The 27,565-nt window shown below is 39.7% G+C and overlaps 2 protein-coding genes across 4 annotated transcripts; both read right to left on the bottom strand.

The window, feature by feature from the left end:
- Positions 1-659: 659 nt before the first annotated feature.
- Positions 660-13,850, bottom strand: LOC144653408 (uncharacterized). Of its 3 annotated transcripts, XM_078513395.1 has the most exons (7): positions 13,681-13,850; positions 11,019-11,615; positions 7,281-9,532; positions 7,055-7,083; positions 4,414-5,760; positions 2,734-3,840; positions 660-2,298 (listed from the first exon to the last, which is right to left on the bottom strand). In XM_078513395.1, exons 2-7 carry the CDS (start codon positions 11,529-11,531, stop codon positions 1,031-1,033), a joined length of 6,516 nt encoding a protein of 2,171 aa, XP_078369521.1. In that variant the 5' UTR covers positions 11,532-11,615; positions 13,681-13,850; the 3' UTR covers positions 660-1,030. The 3 variants fall into 3 exon arrangements, with proteins under 3 accessions (XP_078369521.1, XP_078369520.1, XP_078369522.1); XM_078513394.1 differs by having other exon boundaries at positions 660-3,840; XM_078513396.1 differs by lacking the exon at positions 2,734-3,840 and having other exon boundaries at positions 13,681-13,849.
- A 1,811-nt stretch (positions 13,851-15,661) lies between these two features.
- On the bottom strand, positions 15,662-19,844 carry LOC144653407 (glycerate kinase-like). The gene is made up of 3 exons (XM_078513393.1): positions 19,398-19,844; positions 17,418-17,771; positions 15,662-16,705 (listed from the first exon to the last, which is right to left on the bottom strand). Exons 1-3 carry the CDS (start codon positions 19,767-19,769, stop codon positions 15,851-15,853), a joined length of 1,581 nt encoding a protein of 526 aa, XP_078369519.1. The 5' UTR covers positions 19,770-19,844; the 3' UTR covers positions 15,662-15,850.
- Positions 19,845-27,565: the final 7,721 nt, after the last annotated feature.

The following is a 27,565-nucleotide window of genomic DNA, read 5'->3' as shown; positions in this document are numbered from 1 at the left end:
CTAATCCTCGGAAACGTACTCGATTCTTATTGTCCAATCAGCACAACGAAAATTATCACGTCGGCTTGTCGTTATCAGCATGTCAAGTTACTTGGCGACGTATGTCAAAGAGCGCGGGCTCAGACAATTGTCGGAGAAAGGATCCCCACCGCAAAAGGTACTTGTTCCCTACAAACTTGATTTGTCTTTACGTGTACCGCGAAATCCCTGGGATATCTCGTCAATGCTTTGTTTCACAGCTTTCTTCAACCCCCTTCGCCAATCAATAAATTAATTACATACTGGGTTCCTGAACTGTCAAAGTTCTAAAGCCCCACTTTCCCACCACCCCCACGGCTGTTATGCAAAAGAATCCACAGTATCTGACTGATTTACAGAATGATAAAAATACAGTAATTATGTATACTTTGACACAATTTGGATCGATATTTTTCAAATGACATTAAAAACACGTAAAAAATTACTAATTTCATATTAACGCGGCTAGCTATAAAATTTTTTCCTCGTGTTTTCGTCTAACAGAACAAAAAACTTGCTAAAAAGCAAATAAAACCTAGATTGTTATTATTTATAACTGTCTTCATCAATAAAACTGATATTTTTTGCCTTTATCGCTAGTTTGTAAAGAAACAATAATTTACTACCGAGCAATTAAAAACTTCAACTTCGTTACCAGGATCTCTCTTCACGCTCCAGCGTGGGGAAGGGTCATTCTCGGCCCCAGAGCCACTTGTCTCTCTTAGCTGGCGAAGCCTGTGCACGAGAAACAAGTGGCTCTGGATTTGATTGGCTAGATTTTAACAAAGGAAGTTTCAAATCTAGCCAATCAAATCAACCGTTTTTACTTTTATTTTTAAAACGGTTCATTTGATTGGCTGTTCCTTTTGTTAAAATCTAGCCAATCAGATTATGTGTCCCCAGAACCACTTGTTTCCCGTGTACAGCCCTTGCCGACTAAGAGGGCCAAGCGGCTCTGGGGACAAGAATGGGTTGAGTAAAAAAAAGAGACCCTGGTAACCAGGTTGGAACTTCAATACAATGGAGGCATTAGATAGGCTGGCGGTGGACTGATCCGTGGATCGTCGTCATCCATGGCTTGGTAAAAGGGCGGGGGAGGCTCGTACCTAACAGAAGGGCTCCTCTTCCCATAATCCTCTTCGTCCTCGTCAGAATCAGAATACATGGGTTTGTCCAGTGAAGTTTCAGAGATGTACGAAGGCGGGAAACTTGGGCTATCGTCGGGCAGAACAAGCGGTTTACCAGGAATTGGTTTAAGTTCAATCTCTGGGTCAAGGACGATGGGTTTTCGCTTCTTAAATGTGCGTTTTTCGCTGGAAGGTTTGGGTCTTCGTCGTCTGTAACACCAGATTAGTAAGACAGCAAGGACGACGATTATAAGAACAATAAGGAGACCCACAAGAACGTGTTTGTACCACAAGTGTTCGTCCATCTTGGATTGTGTTTTAGCAGGGTCAATCGGCTGCTCGGTTGGGACAATGAGCGATCCGTTACAAATTCCAACTCGTTCCTCGCTTGCGCTCTCAACGGGGAAACCTTCTAATGCGGCCGCAAATTCATCTTTTACCTCACCGTTTGGAAGAAGCATCTTGTTCGCAACGTACTGTACTTTTTCCTGGTCACAAGTGTCTGTAGGCAGCGAGTCATTTGTCCAGGTCATTATCACAGAACCGGGAGTAAAACTCAACACCCTGATATTTGATTCGTCTGCGTCACCGTAATATTCAGCAATCTTCTTCAGTAGCGTGAGTCTCTGAGATAAGTTCCGACTAAATAAGGCAAATTCGTTCCTTATTCTGACTCTCAATTCCTGTACAACTGGTTTCTCTGACGGAACAACAAACACCTCAAACGCGTCGCGCGCTTCTAAGCTGTTCTTATCTCTAGCATGCAGTACAAACACTTCACCCACAATCCCACCGGGCACATGCTCGTACAGCGGTAATCCGTTTATCGTTTGACTGGTGGTGTCAAACTGCAGCCAAAAGTCTGTTGGAATGCTGGAACCGTTTGCAAGCGAGATCGATAGAGTCAAGTTACGTGTAGTGGCTTGGTCCTCCCTGTCGTAAAACGTATCGTCGGGTATTGTATAACGCAGGGCCTTACCCGCGGGGGCTCGTACCCGCCCTATGTTGTTAAGAAGCACCGGGGGGAAGTTAGGTGACGGAGTGGGTGGCACAGATGAAGTCGGGAGCACGCTGACTGTCTTGGTCGTGTCTGTCGCTGTTACAGTCAGAGTCGTGTTGGATGAAGGCAAAGCAGAGCTGCTTGGAAGCGTACCTAGAATGGAAGAAAAATGAAAAGAAAAGCTGGAATATTTAGATGTACGAGAGATAAATGCAACACTACTAGAATCTGGCGCTTTGGATAAGGGGGTTGTAGCTAAAACCACAGTTTGGGGAATGCTAATAGCATGAGAACTTAACGTAGACGAGAGCGTTCCGGGACTTTGCGGTGAAGTGGTGGGTGTGGTGTTAGTGTTTGTTACAGAAAGAGTCATGGTGGAAAGATATGGAGTGAAGAAAAGTGAGCGTGACTGGAGATTTTGTGACATAGTGACATGTGAAGAAGTAACGCGAAAGGTGACAGTTGCGTGAGACAATGAAAGCGAGGCAGCGCTAACAAATGTCCCGGATGAGATGAAACTTGGCAATTTTACAGAAACAAAAGTGGAATAGCTCTTAGAAGAGCTGTTCATAATGACGCCAGACTTACTTGAAGAAAAAGAAACTGTACTAAACGAGAGCGTCGGATTGCGACTTATGACGGTGGATTTCGCTGACATAGAAGGCGATAAGGTTGCCATTTTGTTTGTCGTTGACGTAACTGCAAGGGTTGAAATGTCTGGAGAAGAAGAGGCGAGTGTTATGCTTGTCTCTGTAATTTTGCTGAATCTCGAGGTGTGAACCACTTTTGTTGTTGTCATCTCGGTTGTTTTATCCACTACTGTTGAAACTATTGCGCTTGAAGTAAAAGGCCTTGCATAGCTTCTCGACTCAGAGGCTAAACTAGTCACGGTCAGACTTCGTGACGGTAACGCAGTCTTAAAAGACGGCTGACCTGAGGATAGTGTCACGCTGAAAACTGATTTCGCTGTCGATCTCAGCGGAGATGACATTTGCGAAATCGAGATTGGAATTGAGGTCGACACTAAAGAAATGACTGAGGATGGTTTTGCGAGGCGTGACGTGTCAATCAACTCTGTTTGAAAGCTAAAAGTCTGGCTCCTGATCACGCTTGATGTCACATCAGAAGTTACGCTTGGCTTTACCAGAGACGTCACGCTTACTGTCACTCTTGATATCACGGTAGATGTCATACTGGCGTTTACTCGCGATGATCTCATTTCAGATGTGGAATCAGCTCTTGATGATGTCACTGGAGAAACAACTGAAGATGGCGTGACGTCGACTAATGAATCAGTGACACTAGTTGGCGTGATACTACGGCTGATTAATGTCCTAGGAGTTATACTACTCTGAGTAAACTCTGAACTGTGCCGACTGACAACAGAGCTGATCAATGACACTGACAAATTCCTACTGGCCGTGGAATTGACTTGCGTGACTTCAGAGCTTAACGATGACTTTACAAAACTAGGTGTGACTACAACAGTGCGGTTCTCTGACGTGACTAAACGCGTGATCGTTGTAGCGTTACTCTGCGTGACTGTAGTGCTCTTTATTTGCGGTGACGAAAGCCCAACAGTGGTCATTCTTGATCCAATAGAAGATAAGCTTGGTGCAGTGGAAGAGTTCATTTTCACTAAGGTGCTTCTAAGCGTGACTTTACTTGTGGTGCGTGACGTGACAGTTGTCAAACCTTGGGACAAGAAACATGTGGTGTTACAACAAACAAAGTGTCACGACAGATCTGTTTTGAATTGATTTGCCCAGTAACGGCACTCAAAACGTAAAAATATCAGCAGTACTATTATTCAGCGCTGACATACTTGCCAAGCTTACCATCTTGCATCTAAATGCAGCTTTTCATGACACAGTTACTGAATAACATTATCATAAAGATTTCGAAAGACACAGCGACAGGAGGAAGGGAAGAAACCAGATTGAGAAGAAAACAGAACAAAGGAGAACATAACAGGAATAGATTGATCACCAGTCAAGATTGAAAAAAATCAATGCAAACAGTGCGTCTGCATCAGTACAGAAGGCAATGTTTCACAACCCAACACCACATTTAGGAAAGGTGTACGATAAGCAAAGACAAGTTAAGAAGCTTGAAAGAACGTCCATGGATGGAGAGTTGTTTCTAACTAAACACAGTGCAGTGGGTGCAAAAAGATTCTCAGGTGATTAAGTGCAAACAAAACCTGGTTTAGTGCAGTGCTGAATAAATTTACAGTGCTTGTGTGCGTACAACTGATGGATGTCTTACCACTCGTATCCAAGATGCTGGTAGTCCTATTCACTGGGGGCCTCGATGTTGGTATCACTGTGACATTTGGCTGGACAGAACTGGGTACTCTGCTAGACAAACTGACAACTGTACTACTCGAGGGTGGTACAGGCGTGGTACGTGTAACCACGCGTGTACTCTGCGTGGAATTCACAGGGATACTGAATTCAGTCTGCAGTGTGCTCCTTGTAAGTAGTGGTGTACTGACAGAGCTTGGAGACGCTGTTCTTGAAAAGCTTGACATCGTCGTCGCATTTTGAATTGGTGAGCTGGTTGGGATGACTGTGGTAAAAGTTGGTATCACTGTGGCAGATGTTGGTATCACTGTGACACTGGTTGGTAGTGCTGTGAAAAACGTTGAACTTCTTAGCACCAATGAAGAGTTTGAAACAAGGGCACTGGAGCTCGGAGAAAAAGTTGCATTTGTGCTTAATACCATCGTCGTATTTTGCAAGACTTCGCTTGACTTAACAATTCCACTTGAGCTGAATGCAGTCGTCAGGTTTTGTGACTTCAAAGTTGACGTCACCAAACTTGAATTCATCAAGGGCGTGGTTCTAGTAAGGCTAACTTCAGTAGTGGACATCACTGTTCTGTTTCCCGTAAATATCGCAGTCGTTAACAGAGTGCTCGACTTCAAGGTACTGCTACTGTTTGTGAAAACTAAGCTGCTCGAGTTTAACACACTGCTTTGTACGAAAGGACTTGAAAATGTGACACTTGTTTTTGAAACAACTTCTAAGCTGCTCACATTCGGCAGCAAAATAGTGGAAGAAACAAAAATTGTTTCGCTACTTGGTGGAACTAGCGAAGAGGTATTGGTGAAACGTCTACTTGAGCTGGGAACTAACGTGGAATTAACCACAAACACTGTTGATGAAACAGTTGGTGTAGAAGAGAAAACGGTCGTTTGAGTAACTGAGGAATTCACAAGCCGTGTTACAGCAGTTGATGGGGTTACAGAGCTTTCTTGTGTCCTTGAAACAGCGGTGGAATTTACACGATCTTCAGAACTTGCAGATACTGTCACAAATGATGAGTTTGATAGCTTTGTAAAGCTCGGAGTCATCACAGAACTTGAAAACACGCTTGACAACTTAAAAGTGCTAAATGCGGTGGTTGGGATTTTTGGGGTAGATGTAACGTTCACACTCGATTTATCAACTCCTCCCGAAGTGGTAGCGACAATAGTTCGATTGGTGGCGAAGGTACTTGGGAATGTTCGGGTTCCACTCGTCCTGGTCGGCAGAAACGCCGACGTTGTCAAGGTCACAAATGTTGACATATCACTTATCAATGTTGAATTCACCAGTGCAGTTCTCTTGGCTGTGGAGGGCAATTGTGAAATGCAAACAAGGGTTAGGCAACTAAACACGATATAAGAACATTCCGGCCCACATTCCATGCACTTTACATGTACTAGAGGTCACTAGAAGATGTTATTCGAGACAGGAGCATGCAGACACTTCATGAGGTTTATCATGCAGCATACTCTAATTCTCGGCTCACCACTGAGCGCATTAGTTTATCTCTGCTAATGACAAATACCAAAAAATGCAAGATATATATGGATTCAGCAAAAAGAATTGACGCAAATGAGACTGATAGTGAACTGGATTGATAAGCAAGAAAGCTTTCAAGCCACAAGAAGAATAAAGGTAGGTTTAGTTTGATGCTTCAATGAGAGCAGATCTTCAACTTATATCTGTGCCTGAAGCACTGGCTACAAAGAGAGAAAAGAGTTAAAGAAAAGCAACAAGTTTAGCCTGGTTTAGCAGTTCTGCCAGTTCAAGCTACAACAAATGCTATGATGGAATGTAGTCCGCTTTCATGGGTTCACTGGAGTATTAACTTGGATGTCGAAGTATTGACAGTGAAGGTTAAAAAATGAAGTTAGAGTCCTATGCTTGAAATACAAATTCTCTAGTCTGCAAACAGGCACTCCAGTGGGGCATAAGGCGAAAGAAATTGGCAAGCGAAGTGAGCTGATGTCCTGAGGGAGAGAAGAACCCTGGGGAGCTCTCCTTTCCTCCTCCTCCCTGCCTCCTATTTCCTTCCACTATCTTTTCGCTTTGTTTTTGCCCCATTCTCAACCAGAGAGTCTGTTCACAGGCTATAGATAGACCGAAGCATTACCAAGGAGAGGTTGTTGTGAAAACCACACATTTAATTTACAGAGGGTTATTGGTCACAGTGCAATTAGCTTTTTGGTTGTTCATGCTGTTAAAATGTCACTGCTAGCTGCTCAGGTAGGCAGTGTGTAACATTTGCAGATTGCCGACTGCAGACTGAAAAAAAACCTAAGTTTAAGTTTAATGGTTAACCTTTAGGGTTAGTTTTAGGGCTTAGGTTAGTTTTAAGGTTAGTTTTTTGTTACAGTTAGGGTTGGTATTCAGTCTGCAAAGAGACAGCGGCTTTTAAGTAAGTGTAATTTTGAAAACTGTTAGTAAACAACCCAGTACACCTGCATAATTTCCTGTCTACACAACCCTTTGTGAAAAGCATAACCCTAAACTAAGATAACTAGTTAATTAAATGTTAGGATTTAAGAAGAAACAGCACTGAAAAATGAAGGCATTATATGTGTAGCTATACTTCTAACAAATCAAGGCAAACTTACTGGTACTTGTATTCGTTGTTATTACCACACTGCAAATGACAAAAAGGAAGAAAAATGATTAATCAGTGAAATAACTGAATTATACTATACCCTGGTTTATAAAGGAGCTTCTTGGCAAATGGTACACCTTGAAAAATTTGGCCTTAACATGTATTTAACTTGTTTGGGTTTGACTGTACTAAATCCTACAGTGTAAGTGGTGAAAAGAAGCTTGATTGTTTCTCACCTTGATAATTTTACACTTGTAACAGTAGGTGAAGCTGTTAGTGATGACAGAACAACAGCTGTGGTAGATGTAACATTTAGTTGTAAGGTAGCACTTGTGACATTTCCAACAACAGATGACACATTCACCACTGGAGAACTTGATGGCAATGTCAAAGAGCGACTCAAGGAACTTGACATTACTACACTGGAGTTTAGTGATGAGGGAACCAAGGATCTTTCCGTGCTGCTCATTGTTGGTACAACTGAGCTTACAAATGATGTTGATGTTAGTATCGGTGAAGTTCTGTTCAACACACTGGTACTCTCCAGTTGAAAAGTTGATGACAGCACTGTTGGAGGGCTTGTGACAAAACTACTTGTCGCAAATGATGATGTTACATTTCCCACTGAAGTTGTATTTGGAATAATGGTATCCAGGCTTGACGAGGAAAGAATTGAAGGTGTGCTTGTTAAACTTGGTGATGAGATAGTTGATGAATTGGAAGCCTTGCTTGTTGTAGGTAAACTTGTTTGATTGACGGAAGTTGTTTGTAGTACTGAAGTGTTAGCAATGGTCATAGAGCTACTTGATATGATCACGGTGGAAGTTGGTTGCCTGGTCAACGTCAGTAATGTTGCATTTATTGTTGAAGAATTCAGCGGCAATGAGCTTAAAATAGTCAATGAAGTTGTGGTAAGAACCTGTGAAGTACTTGATAAAAGACTTGTAGAGGAGACCAATGTTGTTCTGTTGGAAGACACCATAAATGAAGACGTTCTTATTATCACTGAACTGTTAACTTGTGGTGTAGAGGGTAAAACTGAAGTAACATTTGACAAAGATGTGGTCACTTGACTTGAACTAATTGACGGGATGGTGGTTGAATTCAAGAGGATCGTTGCTGATTTGTTTGGTGAAAGTGCAATGTCTGAGCTGTTCATTGTGCTCGTTGTTGCTGGAAGTGATAAACTGGAGGTTATCGTCACTGATGAAGAAATGTTAGCAGTCGCTGTTCTTGTTATAAATGTTGAATTCAGTGATGGAGTAGTCACCACAGATGATGTTCTGTTAACGATTTGTGTTGTGTTTCTTGACATCACAGGTGTGGAACTGTTTACTGTCAACGTTGGTGTCAAAATCGGAGAGCTGAAGATTGAAGGCAGCGAAAACGTTGTTGCTTGACTACTGAAATTGCCAACACTTGATGACTGGATAACTGTCCTACTAAATAACTGACTTGATGCTGTCAAGTTGATGCTAAGAGTGGATGACTGAACTGTTCTGTTGGGTGGCTGACTTGACACTGTCAAGTTAACGCTAAGAGTTGATGACTGGATTGTCCTTGTTGGTGATGGACTAAACACTGTTAAGTTAACGCTAACACCTGAAGACTCGACAACAGTTCTGTTTGGTGCGACGCTTGATGATGTCACAGATAAAGATGACCTAATTGTTGAATTAACACTAAACGCTGATGTCAAAGTGACAGTTCTCGAGGTGATCACTATAGTGGACATACTAGACAATCTTGTTGGCGGAGCACTAGTTGCTGTGGGGGTAGGGGTATTTCCGATACCCCCTGCTGCTCTCCTTACTCTGCGTCTAGCCATGTTCTTTTGAGCACCAGACATGACGTGCCAGCCCACGACAGGGAAACCCAACAGAGCACTAATGGTTCCATCTTGAGCATCAGTTTCAAGTCTTGAGAGAGCCGCATCTTCAAGCTTAAATGCACCACACCCTATGTTCCATGTCAACAAGCTCCTGGGCCCCTTAGCAAATCTGCCGTCTCCCACGCCAGCTGCCATCACAGCAGGATTATCAAGCTGTTGAGTCATTGGATGAGAAGCTTCACCAGAGAAGAAGCTAACTTTGCTAGGGTGGATGTTAAGGTGATCAGCCATTTTTAGTAGCAACACCATTCGTTCATGGCCATTTAGGCCTTGCATGTCGGCGTTTAGTATAACGGTGCCCAGGACTGCCTGTGTACCTGGAATACAGGACAAGCTATGGGCAGACTTGTGATAGCTTCTAGAGGCTCCAGTGCCAAAATGAACTGATACTGGAAGTTCTTCGCTTACAGGCATAACAACGATGGAAAAAGACCTTGATCCACAAACATGACCTCTTACGGCACCGTCCTTTGTCAAGGCTACCACTAGGATATTGTATGTTCCTTTGTCCTTGTCTGATGGGACTCCATACAGTTGTTTCTTTTTATTATTATAGGATAGCCAGTGTGAGAGAAATCTGTCTGTAGTTTCTGAGACCTGAAGTGTTAAAAATAACAAGTCTTAGAGAAAATCATAACAAGCCATGTGGAATAAGATTGTTCTGTTAAAACTTGTTCAGTATACTGGCAGATTTGATATCAATAACCGTGTGTTGGTGTTAAAAGCCTTTCAAACACCAAAAATAAAAAGAAGCAACTAAAATTTTGATGTTGCTTGACATGGTGTTATGCCACATGTGGCAAGGTAATGTTAAAACTTGTCTTGTGCAACTTTGCTGGGTTTTTGGCAAGGCTGCATGAATCATTGTAAGAGTTGTTACACAGCTGAGGGGCAACCATAAAGAAAGTTGGAATCATGTTTACTTTAGGAAGTCTCGTCCAATGTCAGTTGATATATCAGTCAACAGCTGGCCAACACATTGACTGACAGTAGAGGCCCTGCCAGGGGGGATCCTGTGTCGCTTGTCTAAATTAAAAAATGACCCGTGTCACTGTTTTATTGTCCTTCACGTTGCTGTAGGTAGTTGAATTGAAGGAAAATTTCTTGTCCTTGTCAGAATTTAAGTTTTTCCAAAAGGGTTGTTGTTTGTCGCAATTTTATTTTATGTGCTGTCGCTACTTTCTGGGCCGTGTCGCTTGTCAGAATTTACCCTGGCAGGGCCTCATAGTAGGCTGGCATAATCAAAAGGCTGTCAGTCAACTATTGACTGAGTGTCAGTCAATGTGTCAGCAAACTGTTGACAGACTATTGGCCAACTATTGAGCAATATAATGGTGGATTATTAGCTTACTATCGGCCAACATATTGACTGGCATATCAAGAGACTACCTGTAGTAAACATGATCTGAAAGTTGTTGGAACAATACCACAGCGAAAAATATTGTAAATATAAGTAAACTCTACTGCAGTACCGCTTAAAAGTAAGTTACCACCTCTTGTCTCGTTTCTCGCAAGACGAGTTTCTCGTCTCGCGAGAATCAACGAAGTGGAAATGTCTGGAATAAATAACGGCAATTATCTAACGAGAAAACGATTGATCTCTCGCAAGAGTTTTCACCATTTAGTCAACTAAAGTTCGAAGTTTTTGCCTGATTGAAAAGATTGCTGATTTGTTGGCATTGATCGGTTTGTCTTTTTTCACTCGTAAGAAAAGTTTCATTTGAGATGAATGTGCGTGCTAGCGAACTCAAGAGAGCTCTTCAATCGAAAGTCGTTGCTTTGCTAGTCTTTATTCTTTCTATCACAAATGCAAAAGGTGAATTAAAGCAACTCAAAAATCGAAAATTAAAAGCAAAGCACTTGCGTTACACTGCAACATCTTCATGGGTTTGCATTAAATGTTGCAAACTGCTGCAGTGAAAACATTGTTCATTTCAGTTTGTTATACATGTGCTTGGCAACATTCCCTGCAACTTGTTTCACAACCGTGTCAGACAAGTCACACATCCAAAATTGTCAGTCAGTGTAACCACTAGAATTGTGGTGCACATTATTATTTTATTACATCAACTACAGTACTTACCACAATGCTGTCCACTTCACAGTCAAATACACTTGTTGAAATGTTATAGCTGAATGCAGATCCAACATAAACCACTGCATTGGGCAGCTGACTTTTAACAGATGGTGTTGGCTGCAGACTTTCTTGACATGAAGCTAACGGTAAGAAAACACCTCCAAGAAAACTGGTAACCAGTAATACCCAATCAAGTCTAAGTCTTGAAGTTTTCTTGGTGGTAAAAGTTCTACTTAAAACATGAAGAACAACGTGCGAAAGACTTGCAAGTAGCAATATCAGATTTGAATATGAAAACATGTTGAACCATGTCCAATTTGGAGCATTATTTAATGATGATTTCCTTCTCCAGGGTTTGCACTTCATAAAGTTTCTACTGCACAATGCACACGCAGGTTTTAGTGGTTTCAAATTCTCTGAAGTTTGTGAGTAATCAGTACATCCTTGAGTGACTGTCCAAACAGAGGAGCCAGACGTCCTTTTATTTCGTAGACAACATGAAAAGGTTGACCCATCCATCTTCAATCGTAGGTTCTTGTATAAATAACTTCCTTATGGGTTTTTTTTTCAGTTTCTGATAAAATCATCGCGAGCAGATAACAGCTGTTGAAAGTGGAATAAATGAAAAGATTGTTGTAAGAGAAAGTGACAAAACTAAACAAAAAGCCAACATAAAATGTAAATTTTACTGCTTGACTGAAACCCGGGGTAGTCAATCGATAAAAATTGATATCGGAAAATCAATCGATAAATCGATATCTATCGATAAATTGATTTTAAACGATATCGATTGTATCGGTCAATCGATAAAAATCGATACTCACACGCCGACGAAGTGTTAATTTGATCGATTTTATCGGATTCATTGATCGCCATCGATATATCGGAATCGATAAAAATCATCCTGTTTCCGTTGAGGGAGCGTTTGATTATGTAGATGTCAAAGGCATACAAGAGACAAAGGAGACTGCATCATCATTTTATTACTGATTTTTTTGTTCGATTGGGGATTACAAACGCAAACGTAAATTATTTTTCCTTGTTCGGATCTGCTTCAAGGTTATTGTCCAAATTTTCTTTTTTTTTCCGGGCGCGGCATCAATAAAATGCAAGTAGTTTACATTTTCACGGATCATATCAGATCGCGTCCGCCCAGGACAAACATTTTGAGAGCTTAAAACATATCTTGAAAATAGAAATGAGCCAAAACAAACTGAACTTGCACAACATGTGACGGAGGAGTACAGAACATAAACTCTACAAACGGAAACCACGCAGCGAAGAAAAATGACCTCTATCTCACACTTCCTAGACCACAAACAACACGACTCTATTAAATACATAATGCCTCCATATAAAATAGAACCCTCAGAAAGAAGTCAGAAGCAAATAAGGTCTAAAGACCGAATTAAAGCATATAACGGCAAATGTACAAATGTCACGAACGAAGGAGTCGTGTAGGCCCGTCGCATAACCTTTATTTATTTACTATCTAAAGCGGATTTCAAATACAACACATGCAGAGTATTACTAAAACTTTGTAGAAAAGATGTAGTTATTTGTACCGATTAACAAAAAGGAAGTTGTTATAAGTGTTTCTGCGAGCTTTTTAAATATCTTTTGGTGTTTTTCATTAGAAAAATAGTACGATAATTTAGTTTCTATAAATTTGATATTTATCGATAAAATCGATAGCCCTGATTGAAAAATCGATAATTATCGATTACTCTCACAGCGAAATCTTTTATCGAATTTTATCGATTTTTAAAAAAAATTAATCGATTTTTATCGATTGCTATCGAATGTTATCGATTATCGATATTATCGATTGACTACCCCGGGACTGAAACTAAGCCAAAATTTACAATGGCATCCTGAATTAAAGCCCTGTTCATTCCTAGGAAGCAATGTCTTTTTCAGACCATTTAATATATTTGCAGTTATTTTTGATAATGAAGTCAGGCATATTTGATATTCACTTAGTGTACCTCGGCGGACCTGTTGCGGTTTACGATTTGGAAGGAATAATGTTGCCGCATCGACACTTCAATGTTCCAGAATTACTTGAAACACTACAGCAACGATCAAAGAATGTAAAACATCGCGACAAATAGTGATACGAGCTCGATCAAATTTCGCTTCCTTGTTTTCATGGTTACAGATGCAAATTGAGCTGAAAACAAAAGAAGCGTAACGGCAATTTTTCTTTGCGAAAATATTTTAACCACATTAATCGAAAATTGATGCATCAAACACTGATTCTGCCTGTTTACAACCAGCTCAAATCGAAGAAAACTGAAAACTTATATTAGATATTGACATTTGTTTCTTCCTACTTGAATTATAACATGGAGATTTGTATTTTGAAATCTATATATCAAAGTCAATAATGGCGAAGTCGTACGCTAAAATTAAAAGCTTAGCTTCGATCGGTCCCTATGTTATAAAGCGAGATTCAAGTTTTCCACTCACCCCTAAAAGAAAATCTTTTAAATGCTGAAAAATTGTATTCCAAGCGTAATTTAGAGCTCAGAAAAGATTTTACAGTTTGTAAACATATTTTTGCAGCTGCACGATCGCTGTACAGTGGAGATAAGGAAATACCAACGGCAGAAATGAACGCGTTCGATTCCGAACTGTTTTCCACAATCAAAACATTCTGTCTTACCCTCTGGTTTGCTCAACCGCAAACGAACTCTACGGCATTTCTTGCATTTTCTTCACACTAGCATTGTGGAAACTGCTCTCAATATTGTCTCAGCACCGATTACTCAGCGAAGGTTACTCAGCGAACATTCGATCGATTCAAATTTCTTTCTTTTCGAATCAATAATCAACAGCGTCGTTCGGTTACCGAGGTCCCGAGGCATTTTCGAAAGCCGCGTCATATTCCAAATTTGGAACGTGACTTTTGAAAAGATCTGGGAACGAGATTTTGAGGTTGGAAGATTAGAACATTGGAATGGACTTCCGGTCGACAATCCTCGGAATGCTTCTGACTTTTATTCGTTCAAATATTTTTTTCAAAATCAATTGGAAGTTTTCCAGTTTAGTTGGTTTATTTTTTATCTTCTCTCCCAGATAGATAACTATAATGTTTGTTTGTTTGTTTTTTTTTTTAAAGAAAAAAAAATTTTTAGTTTCCATCCTTGCCTGGTTCCAATACTCCTGGAAAAGGGGCCGTGAATTCTTTCTCTGATACTTGCGATAGTAATTTCTGTTGCTTATCTGCCCTAAAAGGCTTTTGCAACAAATATAGGCCCAATGCCTTATGTCTTTTCAATTTAACAGAGGGTCCTGAAAGGGGGATATAAATCCCATTTTCCCAGCCCAAAATTTTGCCCAGATTCCATTTTCCAGCCTATTGTTTTCCCAAATTTTTAAAATCCCACTCCCAGGGCTATTGTTTTTTCTGTCTGTGATTCCCATTCCCAGTGACCCAAATCCTGTCTTCCCAATGAAAATTTGCCCAAATCCCAGTTTTTGTTACCCCTTCATGCTCACTGAGGGTGTCAAGATCCTGTTTCACGGAAAAATTTTAACCAAATTCATGTCATGTTTACTTGAAACAGCAGAATTCACGAATCACGTGTCTTTTCCAGCTATTTTCACACATCACAGTATAACTTTTTGCCCTGCCTTGGGAAGTGGGGAAAAGGGGAGGGGGAAGGGGTGGGGCTGCAAGAGCCAAGGAAACAGCAAAAATATCTTATTTGCTCAGACTAGCAACTAATTTCAAAGTTTGTCTGACAAGAAAATCTGAGACCTGAACTGGAGCCATTACAATGATTTCTATTGCTTCTTTTAGGTCAAATTGGTTAAATAAATGTACCAAATAGTCAAAGAGACTGGGAAGAGTCTCCATATTACAATATGAATTTTGGTCTCTTTTTAGACTGTCCACAGCCTCTCGATTTTTCAACGCAAAAAAGCAAACGAAGCGAGCGCGAAGCGCGATCGTGCGGGGGGGAGGGGGTAGGCCTTTCTCGATTATGCTAGCATTTTTTTCGGCATTTTTTGGAAAAAGGAGCATTTTATTTCGTTTTTTCTTGAAAAAGAATTGCTAGCATTTTCTGTTATTTTTCATGACTGTGATCCAGATTTCAGCACTAAGAACTCAGAAGGATAAATAATCTTAAGTTTCCCAATTTTGATTACCTAATTCGATTGGTTACTTGTCTGTGTGGTTTTTAATTTTTTTTTATTTATTTTTTTTATAAACAAACAATTATTAAGTATCGCCTGTTGTTGATATTAGCATATAATGTAAGAATTTGCAAGTTTTGTTTGAAACAAAACAAAGCATTTTTTTTGGAATTCAAGTGGCATTTTTTAAAGAAATCAGGCATTATTTTAGCATTTTTTTTGGCTTTATGCAAGAATTTATAGTAGCATTAAATGCCAGTTTTACTAGCATAATCGAGAAAGGCCTAGGAGGGGCGTGGCATCCAGTTCTCTCGCCGTTCTCACCGCGCGCTCATCAATCGAAAAAACACAAAAAAATAAAGGGCTGTGGACAGTCAAGTCTCTTTTGGACCAAGTGAACTGTCTGTTATAGGGATGTGTCTGTATTATACTATAGAGGGGTCTGTAAGGAGAGGTTCGATCATATTCAAGAGTGCTAAAATTAAAAAAAAAAAACATTCAAATGTCAAAATATGATTTTATTTTACAACAATTGAGTTTAAAATATTATATTCTTTTAGTTTTACTAGCCATTATTAGGACACCTTAATAATATTATTTTTTAAAAAACCTATATTTTCTACAGCCCTTCACCTTGTGAGTTTGCAACACAGCCTTTGAGGCAATTTTCATATCAATATATTACCAGTATTTTATGAAGGAGGAGATACAAGTAAAACCTGAACATCCATAACATTGGTCCCTGTAAGTCCAGTCATGACATGGTCCCTTCCATTTTGAAATTTGGAGTAAAATGAATAGGAATCATTATTTCCCAGGAATTCTTCAGGGTCAAGTCCTTCCTTTTTAGCTTCCTTCACTTGGAATGGATCAGCAATCGCTCCAGCAGCCGGGGTGGGGCCATCTTGTCCATCAGTTCCTGCACTTAAGAGGACTAAACCACCACCTTGGTTTCCATTACTTGAGTATTGCTCAATGTTTTGGTTAACATCTATAGCTAATGCAAGTGCCATTTCTTGGTTGCGGCCCCCTCTGCCTTTCCCTCTGAGTGTGACAGTAGTTTCTCCTGCTCCAATAACGCAAACTGGCTTTTTGTCCTTGCGTGCACTTAATATCTCATTAACAATGTTACTAGTCAACACGCTTTCACTAGAAGGTGATGTTTTTGACAGGCATGCATTCCAAGCAAGGTTTCCCACATCAGAGAACATTCTGCCAACTTCTCTGGCTTCGCCGCTTAATGTTGTTGACAGTACCATCGGTGCATAGCCAAGTCCTTCAGCTCTTTTTACTGCGGCATCAACAGCAAACCGATTGCTTCCCACTATAACATTTTGAACATGTGAAAACTCACTGTCCTGATTTCCTGCTTTCTGTTGTGCCTGTTGTAGATACTGAATGACGGGATCAGGGATCTTTTTCTCTGCATTAAGCTTTCTGAATATTTCAAGACAGTCAGCTGGTGTTGATGGGTCAGGGACTGTTGGGCCACTGGCTATGATATCAAGTGGATCACCGATGACATCTGAAAGAATGAGTGTCACCACCTGCAAGATGAACCAGAATTTGTATAAGAGCTCTTAAAACATCAAGTTAACTTATGATTAACGGCTACGAGTGACGTTTGAACATTTTTAGTAAAGAGTGGAACAACTTTAAAAATATTTGGGAGTTTTTCTAATAAACTTTAGAGATCCCTGAAACAACGCTTTTGAAAGGTCCTGTAGCTAGATGGATAGTGTGTAAATTAGGAAGCCAGAGATTTCAACCCTTTTTGAAGGAAAATAGGGAGTATCTTTTAGCGCTGAAGGTGCGAGCCTCTAGGGGGGTCTGGTGGCATGTTTCCCAGGAAATTTTGCAAATTTTGGTTCTCTCAAGTGCCATTTCCGGCATTTTGGCATCATTTCTGATTTATTCTAAAAGGTCTTTATTCTTTTCACAGACATTTTTGGTGCTCTTCTTTACTCTTGTTACACTCAGATTGCAAAAAAGTACCAATGATTAGCAATTTTTTCCTTGTTTTCAGAATTTCATGATAAATCTGGACAATCTGATAGAAATCGGAAGAACGGGAAGCAACGCATCAAATCAGGAGGGTTGGAATGTCTGGGAAGTTCCTTGGCAGATCCCTTGGTAGGGGCACAGAGGGTGTCGCAACCTCTCAACCCTTCCATCTGGCTCCCTATGTGTAAGTCTCCTGGCAAATTATCTATCAGTGGTGTCAAGCAATGAATCTATCTAACAAGTTACAACACAAACCTTAGCAGGATATGCTGCCTTAGCAAGCTTTCCACCTTTGAGATCAGAAAGATTCTTTCTGACGGTGTTAAGCTCATGAATGGTGGCGCCACTCGAAGCCAGTGCTTTGATTGTTTTCAGCTTCTCTTCAAGAGTGATTCCTGGGACAGGAAATGGAAGCAGTGCAGAACCACCACCTGAAATAAGGACAAGGAGAATATCGTTCTCGCCCACACTCTCTGCTACTTCCTTTATCTTGCTTGCTGCATATTGAGCCTTTTCATCTGGAAGGTTGTTCTTTGCTCCTTCGAGGATTTCAATAGGACTGCTCTCACTTAGAATTGACTTTTCGATCAAATCTTTGTTGCCAGAAGCCTGAATAAAAAATTAAAATAATGCTTTAAATGCATAGTTTACTTTTGGGCAGACAATCAGTGTAACATGTTGTTCTTCTCAAACAGAGTGGAAATATTGGAGCCTGAGAACATATTGTATTTGCAGAAAAATCATCACTTGAGAATAAAGGTCAGGAGGGAATGAAAGGGATGGGATGGCCAAGACAGTACATTGGTGTTTTTTATTTCTTTACCTGCAATCCTTAACAAGACCTTGACAGTTAATAAATAAACACCTTCAGGCGGCTGGTATATTGGAGAATAATGTGTGAGGCTGAAAGATTGTCTGAAAATGAACTGTTGGCCGAGAAGTAAAGCTTTGAGGGCAACTGTGAAATTTTGCAGAAAATCCTTAAGCCAAGAGCATTATCCTTCAATATACTGGCAAGAAAGGGGTTTATTTATTTTATAACCCTCTGATAAATTTCTTCAACACGCTTTATCGCTGGTAAATAGTCAAAATCCTACAGTGATATTCATGACATAACTATGGTTGAAATACATCCAAGTTGATTGGTTTACTTATACTTTTTAACACTGTGATTTTATTATAAAGTTGAAATTGAAAATATGACTTTTTTCCTTTGTTTCTTGCTTGTCTATAAAATCCGGTGATGGATATCAAATTGGATGGTGTATATCGTCTGATACCCATCGTGCGATTTAGTAAGTTATAGCTAAAAATATTGGCGTGATTTCCTGAACATCCTAAGTGAGACCAAATCCATGCAAGACAACAAGCATCCAGGTCCTTTTCATATGAGAGTCTCTCTCCCCACCCCCCCCCCCCTTGGGGTAAAGGTACTAATGATTATCTAACCATAAGAAATGGATGCCTCTGCACAAGTCCCAAGGCAACCATCAAAATCAATAGAAACCAGTCTACCCATCTATAGCCTGTGTACAGCCGTCCCACTGTGTTCTTGTTGAGTCCATACAGTGTAGGTGTGGAAATTTGAACCATTTTGGGTACTAGGGTGGGGATTCTCCTGAAAAGTCAAATGCCCCATTAAGTCTGAGGTCTTTCTCTGAGGCCTTACATTGACCGATGCATAAAAGAAAGTATACCCCCATTCGCCCTTTCCTCCTGGTTAAGGGCCCTAAATTATTTTGGAGTGATATTCTAGCCTGTTTTGACAGAGTTTTGCTCTTTTTTTGGGACATCCCTTATGGTTTGGATATGCTAAATAGAGCCACAACCAGCCAGGCTAGTGATATTGTGTGATTCCAAGAAATATCCGTACCCACCCCAAGGAATGGAAAAGAGTTCAAAAGCCAATGTTTCTAAAGAACTGGAATTTCCACAGGCAGACAGGTTTTGAGGCCGTTAATTCCTCGCTAGCGGTGACCGCCCCCAACAAGTGGGCATTTCTCGCGATCAGTTGACTCAAGCCGAGGTCAATTGTTACAAATTACAGTGAACGTAAGTGATCAAACAGCGTACCGTGACTACGTCACACAGCCTCAAACACAGAGGTTTGTCTGCCTGTGGAATTTCCAGAGGGGTGAGGGCACAAACAAAAGGTGGGGTATGAGTGTTTTCTGAAACAACACATTTGCACTAAACCAAACCCTGCCATGTTTACTTCTATCAGTCAATACCTACCTTTATGACGTCTGGGAGTCCCACGGGAATACTAGCCACACCCCGGACAATCTGATCTCCCAGAATGTCATCAACAGCTTTGGCCATCCCTAAAACAGCTTTCCCAAAAGCAACCACAGAAACATTTTTGTCGACAGCATATTCCCTTTCCTTGACGGAAAGGATATTTTGATGGAATAAAAGATTATTTTTGACCATTTCTTGTGGAGAAACGGCACTCAGGGCAGCTCCAAAGATTGTCTGCGCGTCTGATTTGAGTTTGAGTTGAACGTCTGCGTTGAATGCAGAATAACTCAATAATCTTGCGTTCCATAATGATGACAAGGGCCTTCCTAGAACCTTGATATTCCTTGTCGCATAGTACATAGCCATTAAATCCAGTTAATGGTAATAACAATTGAGAAAAAAAGGAATTTGTATCCTCTGCCAGCGAAGCAGCCAAGAGCCGACAACTTTTTCCCAAGTAGGGTCCCCTGGGTGTGTTGTGTGTTTCAGTCTGGAGCCCAGGCTCTTTGTAAACAGCGCAGAGTGTACTTTCTGAATGAGCACTTATGAAACATGATAAAAACACGGTAATTTACCATGGGAAAAAAAGTATTAGAAGGACACAAATATGCCTGTTTATACCACTTCATAATATCGACTTAAATCGAATCCTTAGCGCCCCAACATAACTGTATCATGTATAGTATCAAAAAGCTTAAGGTTTTTACGCGATTTAAACTGTTTATTTAGATTTGCACGATTTAGTAGCCGTGGTAAGTTGACGCGCAAAATTGTCACTACACCACCATGGTACGGTGGTGGCTAAAGCTATCTTCTCGTTACCATCCCTCTATATATGTTGCTTATCGGCTGCATTACTTTTATTGGGAAAAAGGTTTTTCGTAACTGACAACACTAAAGACAGTAGTAGGGCCCTAGTCAAATGAAAAAATTTATTTGCTTTGAAATTTTTATGTATAAGTTGCAACAAGGATATTATACTCAAAATTCATCATTCATTCATTTAAACAATCCAATGACTGTTCATTGAAAATAATTTCTTCAACCTTTTTATGATTCGACTAAGCAGAGAAGCAGCACGAAGCGATAACAATCCGCCATGAAAGTTTTGAGCTTACGCTTAGCTTACGCAATGTGCTCCGTCAAAGAATGGTATGAATGTATCTGCATTCGGTAGAAATTAATTGAAGGTGCCAGTGATAGAGAATGTATAATTTTGTATTGGCATGAAACGCATGTGCGCTGTTATGGCCCTAATTGAGTTTTTGTTTTGTTGCTTATTATAGTTTAAACTTTGGCATGTGTTATTTATTCATCTCAGCTTTCGAAGTTTTTCAAATTATTTTTTTAGTACAAAAGAATGATTCAAAACTAATATAACGGAGCACATCTATTTTCCCTTAGAAGAATTCAGTACATCTTGCAGACAGCAACAACTGCACCATAGGCTCTCCCTGGATTCCGCGGACTTAGAAGGTAGAAGCAATTCCTAGGGGGAAAAAACGAAAAAAGCGAACACAGTAAAATAGTTGAGAAAAACAAAGCACGCGTGAGAACAAAATCCAGCGAGCAAACAATGCAGTATTCGCCTTGTGGCGAGAGCTGAAAAAAAAAAATGAAAGACCCTCCTCCGGCTAGACAAAAGCAATATCTGACTTAAGACTGGAACAAAAAATTGCAATAGCCACCAGGAAAACTGAATAAGTGACAACCGGCAAAAATAAATGCCAAAAAGCAAAAAATAAAAATAACAAGTAAAAAAAGTGCCACCAACCATAGTTAATAGAGAGAAATGGTTAGGAAGCCCGGCAAAGTTCTTTGTTGTATGTTTTTGTTCGCTGTTTTGGGGGTTGACCCTGCACAAAACCTGACAAAATAGTTACGTGTGTTCATGCAACTAACCAATAGAAACATTGCGATTACGTATTTCATGCATAGGGAATGAGCGCAAAACAAAAGATGTGCAGGGTCGTGGACCTTCCAACATAAATCGTGGCCTTTTTGTTTGTCCCTTTGATGTTTGCCTGACTTCCTAACCATTTCCCTCTATTAACTATGCACCAACCAAAAATTGTCACCCAGCAAAAAGAATTGCAACTCAGAAAAAAGTGCAAACCAGCAAACGTCTGTCGTGAACTCTCCTAAAACTTGGTAAGTAACAGTGCCACCCAGCCAAAATAAACCAGAATGAACTTCTCTGCACACTGATGCGAGATAATCAGTGACCGCTTTTGACATACAGTAGCTCCGTCAGCGTGCAGAGTACACATGATGAAATTTGCTACTGCTAAATTCCTAAATTCGTGCAAGCCACCAAAAAGAAAAATACCTCATTGACGGTAACTTAATTCGCTGGCCTTTGCAAGGAATCTGTTCCCTTATGATATCTTTTCTTCTTCTAGATCTTGTCTGGCAAGCTGTATCATTTACATAATGTTTCAGTGACCACTGTCCAATCAAAATATGTAGTTGCCTGAGCAGTTCTAATCTCAGCTTGCAGAGTACATATGGTTACTGCTAAATTCCCAGGCGTGTTTGGAAAATCACGTTACCGCGAAAAACTTCGAAACAAATTACTAGGTTTACTAAGATAGTTTACCTTTCTGGAAATGAAAAGGTCTGACACCATCCTAAGAAACAATTAGTATTTTGTCGCCAGATTTGCAAGGTTTCTATGCCTTTTATCAAGATGGTGAAAAAGTGACTCTTTTGAGCACGTGTCCACCAATTGTAAAATATATTACTGTCGGCTACTTCTCTCCACAATGCAAGGTAATGATCGCTTTTGACATACGGCATTTGTAAACTTCGTGGTGTAAACAGTAAATGGAGTGTGGAATTTTTGGTTCTTCCATTTTCCAATATTTTGGTTGCTTTTCCCATAAATGTTTCCCTGGTTTCCAAAGGATACTACACGGCTTTAAGGTAAACTTGCTCAAGTTGCCTGTAGCCAAATTACAGAGTGTTACTAGTTTATGGTATTATCCATTCTACAATCGGCGCTTTCCAAGTAAGATTATTGGTATTTCTGCCCTAACCAATGTTAATATTAAAGGTCTTACTAGTTTGAAACCGATATAAAATGGGGCAAGTTAGCAAAATTGTTAGAAGAGTTTCATTGAGGAATAACGTTCATACCTTCTTGCATTTGCAAATCCCTACTTGATTGGAATTTAAAAGAGTAATATGAAAGCAACGTCAAACACAGTTATCAACCCGTATCCCGCCTTATTTTCATGTTTTCTGCGCTTTATATTGAGATGGTGAAAATGAGGCTCATTTTAGCACGTGCTCACCACCGAAAAAAATACCTTACTTTGCTGGCCTCTGCAGGGTATCTGTTTGCTTATTATATCTTTTCTCCCTCTAGATCTTGTCTGGCAAACTGTATCATTTACATAATGTTTCAGCGACCACTATCCAATCAAAATATGTAGTTTCCTGAGCAGTTCTAATCTCAGCTTGCAGAGTAAATATGATGAAATTGGTTACTGCTATATTCCCAGGCGTGTTTGGAAAATCACGTTACCGCGAAAAACTTCAAAACAAATTACTAGGTTTACTAAGATAGTTTACCTTTCTGGAAATGAAAAGGTCTGACACCATCCTAAGAAACAATTAGTTTTTGTCGCCAGATTTGCAAGATTTCTGTGCCTTTTATCAAGATGGTAAAAAAGTGACTCTTTTGAGCACGTGTTCACCAAGTGTAAAATATATTACTGTCGGCTACTTCTCTCCACAATGCGAGGTAATGATCGCTTTTGACATACGGCATTTGTAAACTTCGTGGTGTAAACAGTAAATGGAGTGTGGAATTTTTGGTTCTTCCATTTTCTAATATTTTGGTTGCTTTTCCCATAAATGTTTCCCTGGTTTCCAAAGGATACTACACGACTTTAAGGTAAACTTGCTTAAGTTGCCTGTAGCCAAATTACAGAGTTTGTCACTAGTTTATGGTATTATCCATTCTACAATCGGCCCTTTCCGAGTAAGATTATTGGTATTTCTGCCCTAACCAATGTTAATATTAAAGATCTTACTAGTTTGGTACCGATATAAAATGGGGCAAGTTAGCAAAATTGTTAGAAGAGTTTCATTGAAGAATAACGTTCATACCTTCTTGCATTTGCAAATCCTTACTTGATTGGAATTTAAAAGAGTAATATGAAAGCAACGTCAAAAACAGTTATCAACCCGTATCCTGCCTTATTTTCATGTTTTCTGCGGTTGTTATTGAGATGGTGAAAATGAGGCTCATTTTAGCACGTGCTCACCACCGAAAAAAAATACCTTAATTCGCTGGCCTCCGCAAGGTATCTGTTTGCTTATTATATCTTTTCTCCATCTAGATCTTGTCTGGCAAGCTGTATCATTTACATAATGTTTCAGCGACCACTATCCAATCAAAATATGTAGTTGCCTGAGCAGTTCTTATCTCAGCTTGCAGAGTACATATGATGAAGTTGGTTACTGCTAAATTTCCAGGCGTGTTTGGGAAATCGCGTTACCGCGAAAAGCTTCGAAACAAATTACCAGGTTTACTAAGATAGTTTACCTTTCTGGAAATGAAAAGGTCTGACACCATCCTAAGAAACAATTAGTATTTTGTCGCCAGATTTGCAAGGTTTCTATGCCTTTTATCAAGATGGTGAAAAAGTGACGCTTTTGAGCACGTGTCCACCAATTGTAAAATATATTACTGTCGGCTACTTCTCTCCACAATGCAAGGTAATGATCGCTTTTGACATACGGCATTTGTAAACTTCGTGGTGTAAACAGTAAATGGAGTGTGGATATTTTGGTTTTTCCATTTTCCAATATTTTGGTTGCTTTTCCCATAAATGTTTCCCTGGTTTCCAAAGGATACTACACGGCTTTAAGGTAAACTTGCTCAAGTTGCCTGTAGCCAAATTACAGAGTGTTACTAGTTTATGGTATTATCCATTCTACAATCGGCGCTTTCCAAGTAAGATTATTGGTATTTCTGCCCCAACCAATGTTAATATTAAAGATCTTACTAGTTTGAAACCGATATAAAATGGGGCAAGTTAGCAAAATTGTTAGAAGAGTTTCATTGAGGAATAACGTTCATACCTTCTTGCATTTGCAAATCCCTACTTGATTGGAATTTAAAAGAGTAATATGAAAGCAACGTCAAACACAGTTATCAACCCGTATCCCGCCTTATTTTCATGTTTTCTGCGCTTTATATTGAGATGGTGAAAATGAGGCTCATTTTAGCACGTGCTCACCACCGAAAAAAATACCTTACTTTGCTGGCCTCTGCAGGGTATCTGTTTGCTTATTATATCTTTTCTCCCTCTAGATCTTGTCTGGCAAACTGTATCATTTACATAATGTTTCAGCGACCACTATCCAATCAAAATATGTAGTTTCCTGAGCAGTTCCAATCTCAGCTTGCAGAGTAAATATGATGAAATTGGTTACTGCTATATTCCCAGGCGTGTTTGGAAAATCGCGTTACCGCGAAAAACTTCAAAACAAATTACTAGGTTTATTAAGATAGTTTACCTTTCTGGAAATGAAAAGGTCTGACACCATCCTAAGAAACAATTAGTATTTTGTCGCCAGATTTGCAAGGTTTCTATGCCTTTTATCAAGATGGTGAAAAAGTGACGCTTTTGAGCACGTGTCCACCAATTGTAAAATATATTACTGTCGGCTACTTCTCTCCACAATGCAAGGTAATGATCGCTTTTGACATACGGCATTTGTAAACTTCGTGGTGTAAACAGTAAATGGAGTGTGGATATTTTGGTTCTTCCATTTTCCAATATTTTGGTTGCTTTTCCCATAAATGTTTCCCTGGTTTCCAAAGGATACTACACGGCATTAAGGTAAATTTGCTCAAGTTGCCTGTAGCCAAATTACAGAGTGTTACTAGTTTATGGTATTATCCATTCTACAATCGGCCCTTTCCGAGTAAGATTATTGGTATTTCTGCCCTAACCAATGTTAATATTAAAGGTCTTACTAGTTTGGAACCGATACAAAATGGGGCAAGTTAGCAAAATTGTTAGAAGAGTTTCATTGAGCAATAACGTTCATACCTTCTTGCATTTGCAAATCCCTACTTGATTGGAATTTAAAAGAGTAATATGAAAGCAACGTCAAAAACAGTTATCAACCCGTATCCCGCCTTATTTTCCTGTTTTCTGCGCTTTATATTGAGATGGTGAAAATGAGGCTCATTTTAGCACGTGCTCACCACCGAAAAAAATACCTTAATTCGCTGGCCTCTGCAAGGTATCTGTTTGCTTATTATATTTTTTTATTCTTCTAGATCTTGTCTGGCAAACTGTATCATTTACATAATGTTTCAGCGACCACTATCCAATCAAAATATGTAGTTGCCTGAGCAGTTCTAATCTCAGCTTGCAGAGTACATATGATGAAATTGGTTACTGCTATATTCCCAGGCTAGGCGTGTTTGGAAAATCACGTTACCGCGAAAAACTTCAAAACAAATTACTAGGTTTACTAAGATAGTTTACCTTTCTGGAAATGAAAAGGTCTGACACTATCCTAAGAAACAATTAGTTTTTGTCGCCAGATTTGCAAGATTTCTGTGCCTTTTATCAAGATGGTAAAAAAGTGACTCTTTTGAGCACGTGTTCACCAAGTGTAAAATATATTACTGTCGGCTACTTCTCTCCACAATGCGAGGTAATGATCGCTTTTGACATACGGCATTTGTAAACTTCGTGGTGTAAACAGTAAATGAAGTGTGGAATTTTTGGTTCTTCCATTTTCTAATATTTTGGTTGCTTTTCCCATAAATGTTTCCCTGGTTTCCAAAGGATACTACACGACTTTAAGGTAAACTTGCTTAAGTTGCCTGTAGCCAAATTACAGAGTTTGTCACTAGTTTATGGTAGTAAGCTTGTAAGATTATTGGTATTTCTGCCCTAACCAATGTTAATATTAAAGGTCATACTAGTTTGGTACCGATATAAAATGGGGCAAGTTAGCAAAATTGTTAGAAGAGTTTCATTGAAGAATAACGTTCATACCTTCTTGCATTTGCAAATCCTTACTTGATTGGAATTTAAAAGAGTAATATGAAAGCAACGTCAAAAACAGTTATCAACCCGTATCCTGCCTTATTTTCATGTTTTCTGCGGTTGTTATTGAGATGGTGAAAATGAGGCTCATTTTAGCACGTGCTCACCACCGAAAAAAAATACCTTAATTCGCTGGCCTCCGCAAGGTATCTGTTTGCTTATTATATCTTTTCTCCCTCTAGGTCTTGTCTGGCAAGCTGTATCATTTACATAATGTTTCAGCGACCACTATCCAATCAAAATATGTAGTTTCCTGAGCAGTTCTAATCTCAGCTTGCAGAGTAAATATGATGAAATTGGCTACTGCTATATTCCCAGGCGTGTTTGGAAAATCACGTTACCGCGAAAAACTTCAAAACAAATTACTAGGTTTACTAAGATAGTTTACCTTTCTGGAAATGAAAAGGTCTGACACCATCCTAAGAAACAATTAGTTTTTTGACGCCAGATTTGCAAGATTTCTGTGCCTTTTATCAAGATGGTCAAAAAGTGACTCTTTTGAGCACGTGTTCACCAATTGTAAAATATACTGATTACTGTCGGCTACTTCTCTCCACAATGCGAGGTAATGATCGCCTTTGGCATACGACATTTGTAAACTTCGTGGTGTAAACAGTAAATGGGGTGTGGAATTTTAAGTTCTTCCATTTTCCAATATTTTGGTTGCTTTTCCCATAAATGTTTCCCTGGTTTCCAAAGGATACTACACGGCTTTAAGGTAAACTTGCTCAAGTTGCCTGTAGCCAAATTACAGAGTGTTACTAGTTTATGGTATTATCCATTCTACAATCGGCGCTTTCCAAGTAAGATTATTGGTATTTCCGCCCCAACCAATGTTAATATTAAAGGTCTTACTAGTTTGAAACCGATACAAAATGGGGCAAGTTAGCAAAATTGTTAGAAGAGTTTCATTGAGCAATAACGTTCATACCTTCTTGCATTTGCAAATCCCTACTTGATTGGAATTTAAAAGAGTAATATGAAAGCAACGTCAAACACAGTTATCAACCCGTATCCCGCCTTATTTTCCTGTTTTCTGCGCTTTATATTGAGATGGTGAAAATGAGGCTCATTTTA

Source organism: Oculina patagonica, chromosome 5, assembly GCF_052425735.1.
Source record: "Oculina patagonica isolate OP01 chromosome 5, crgOcupat, whole genome shotgun sequence".
Classification (NCBI taxonomy): domain Eukaryota; kingdom Metazoa; phylum Cnidaria; class Anthozoa; order Scleractinia; family Oculinidae; genus Oculina; species Oculina patagonica.
The sequence above is the reverse complement of the archived record's forward strand: the minus strand, read 5'-3'. Positions and strand labels throughout refer to the sequence as shown.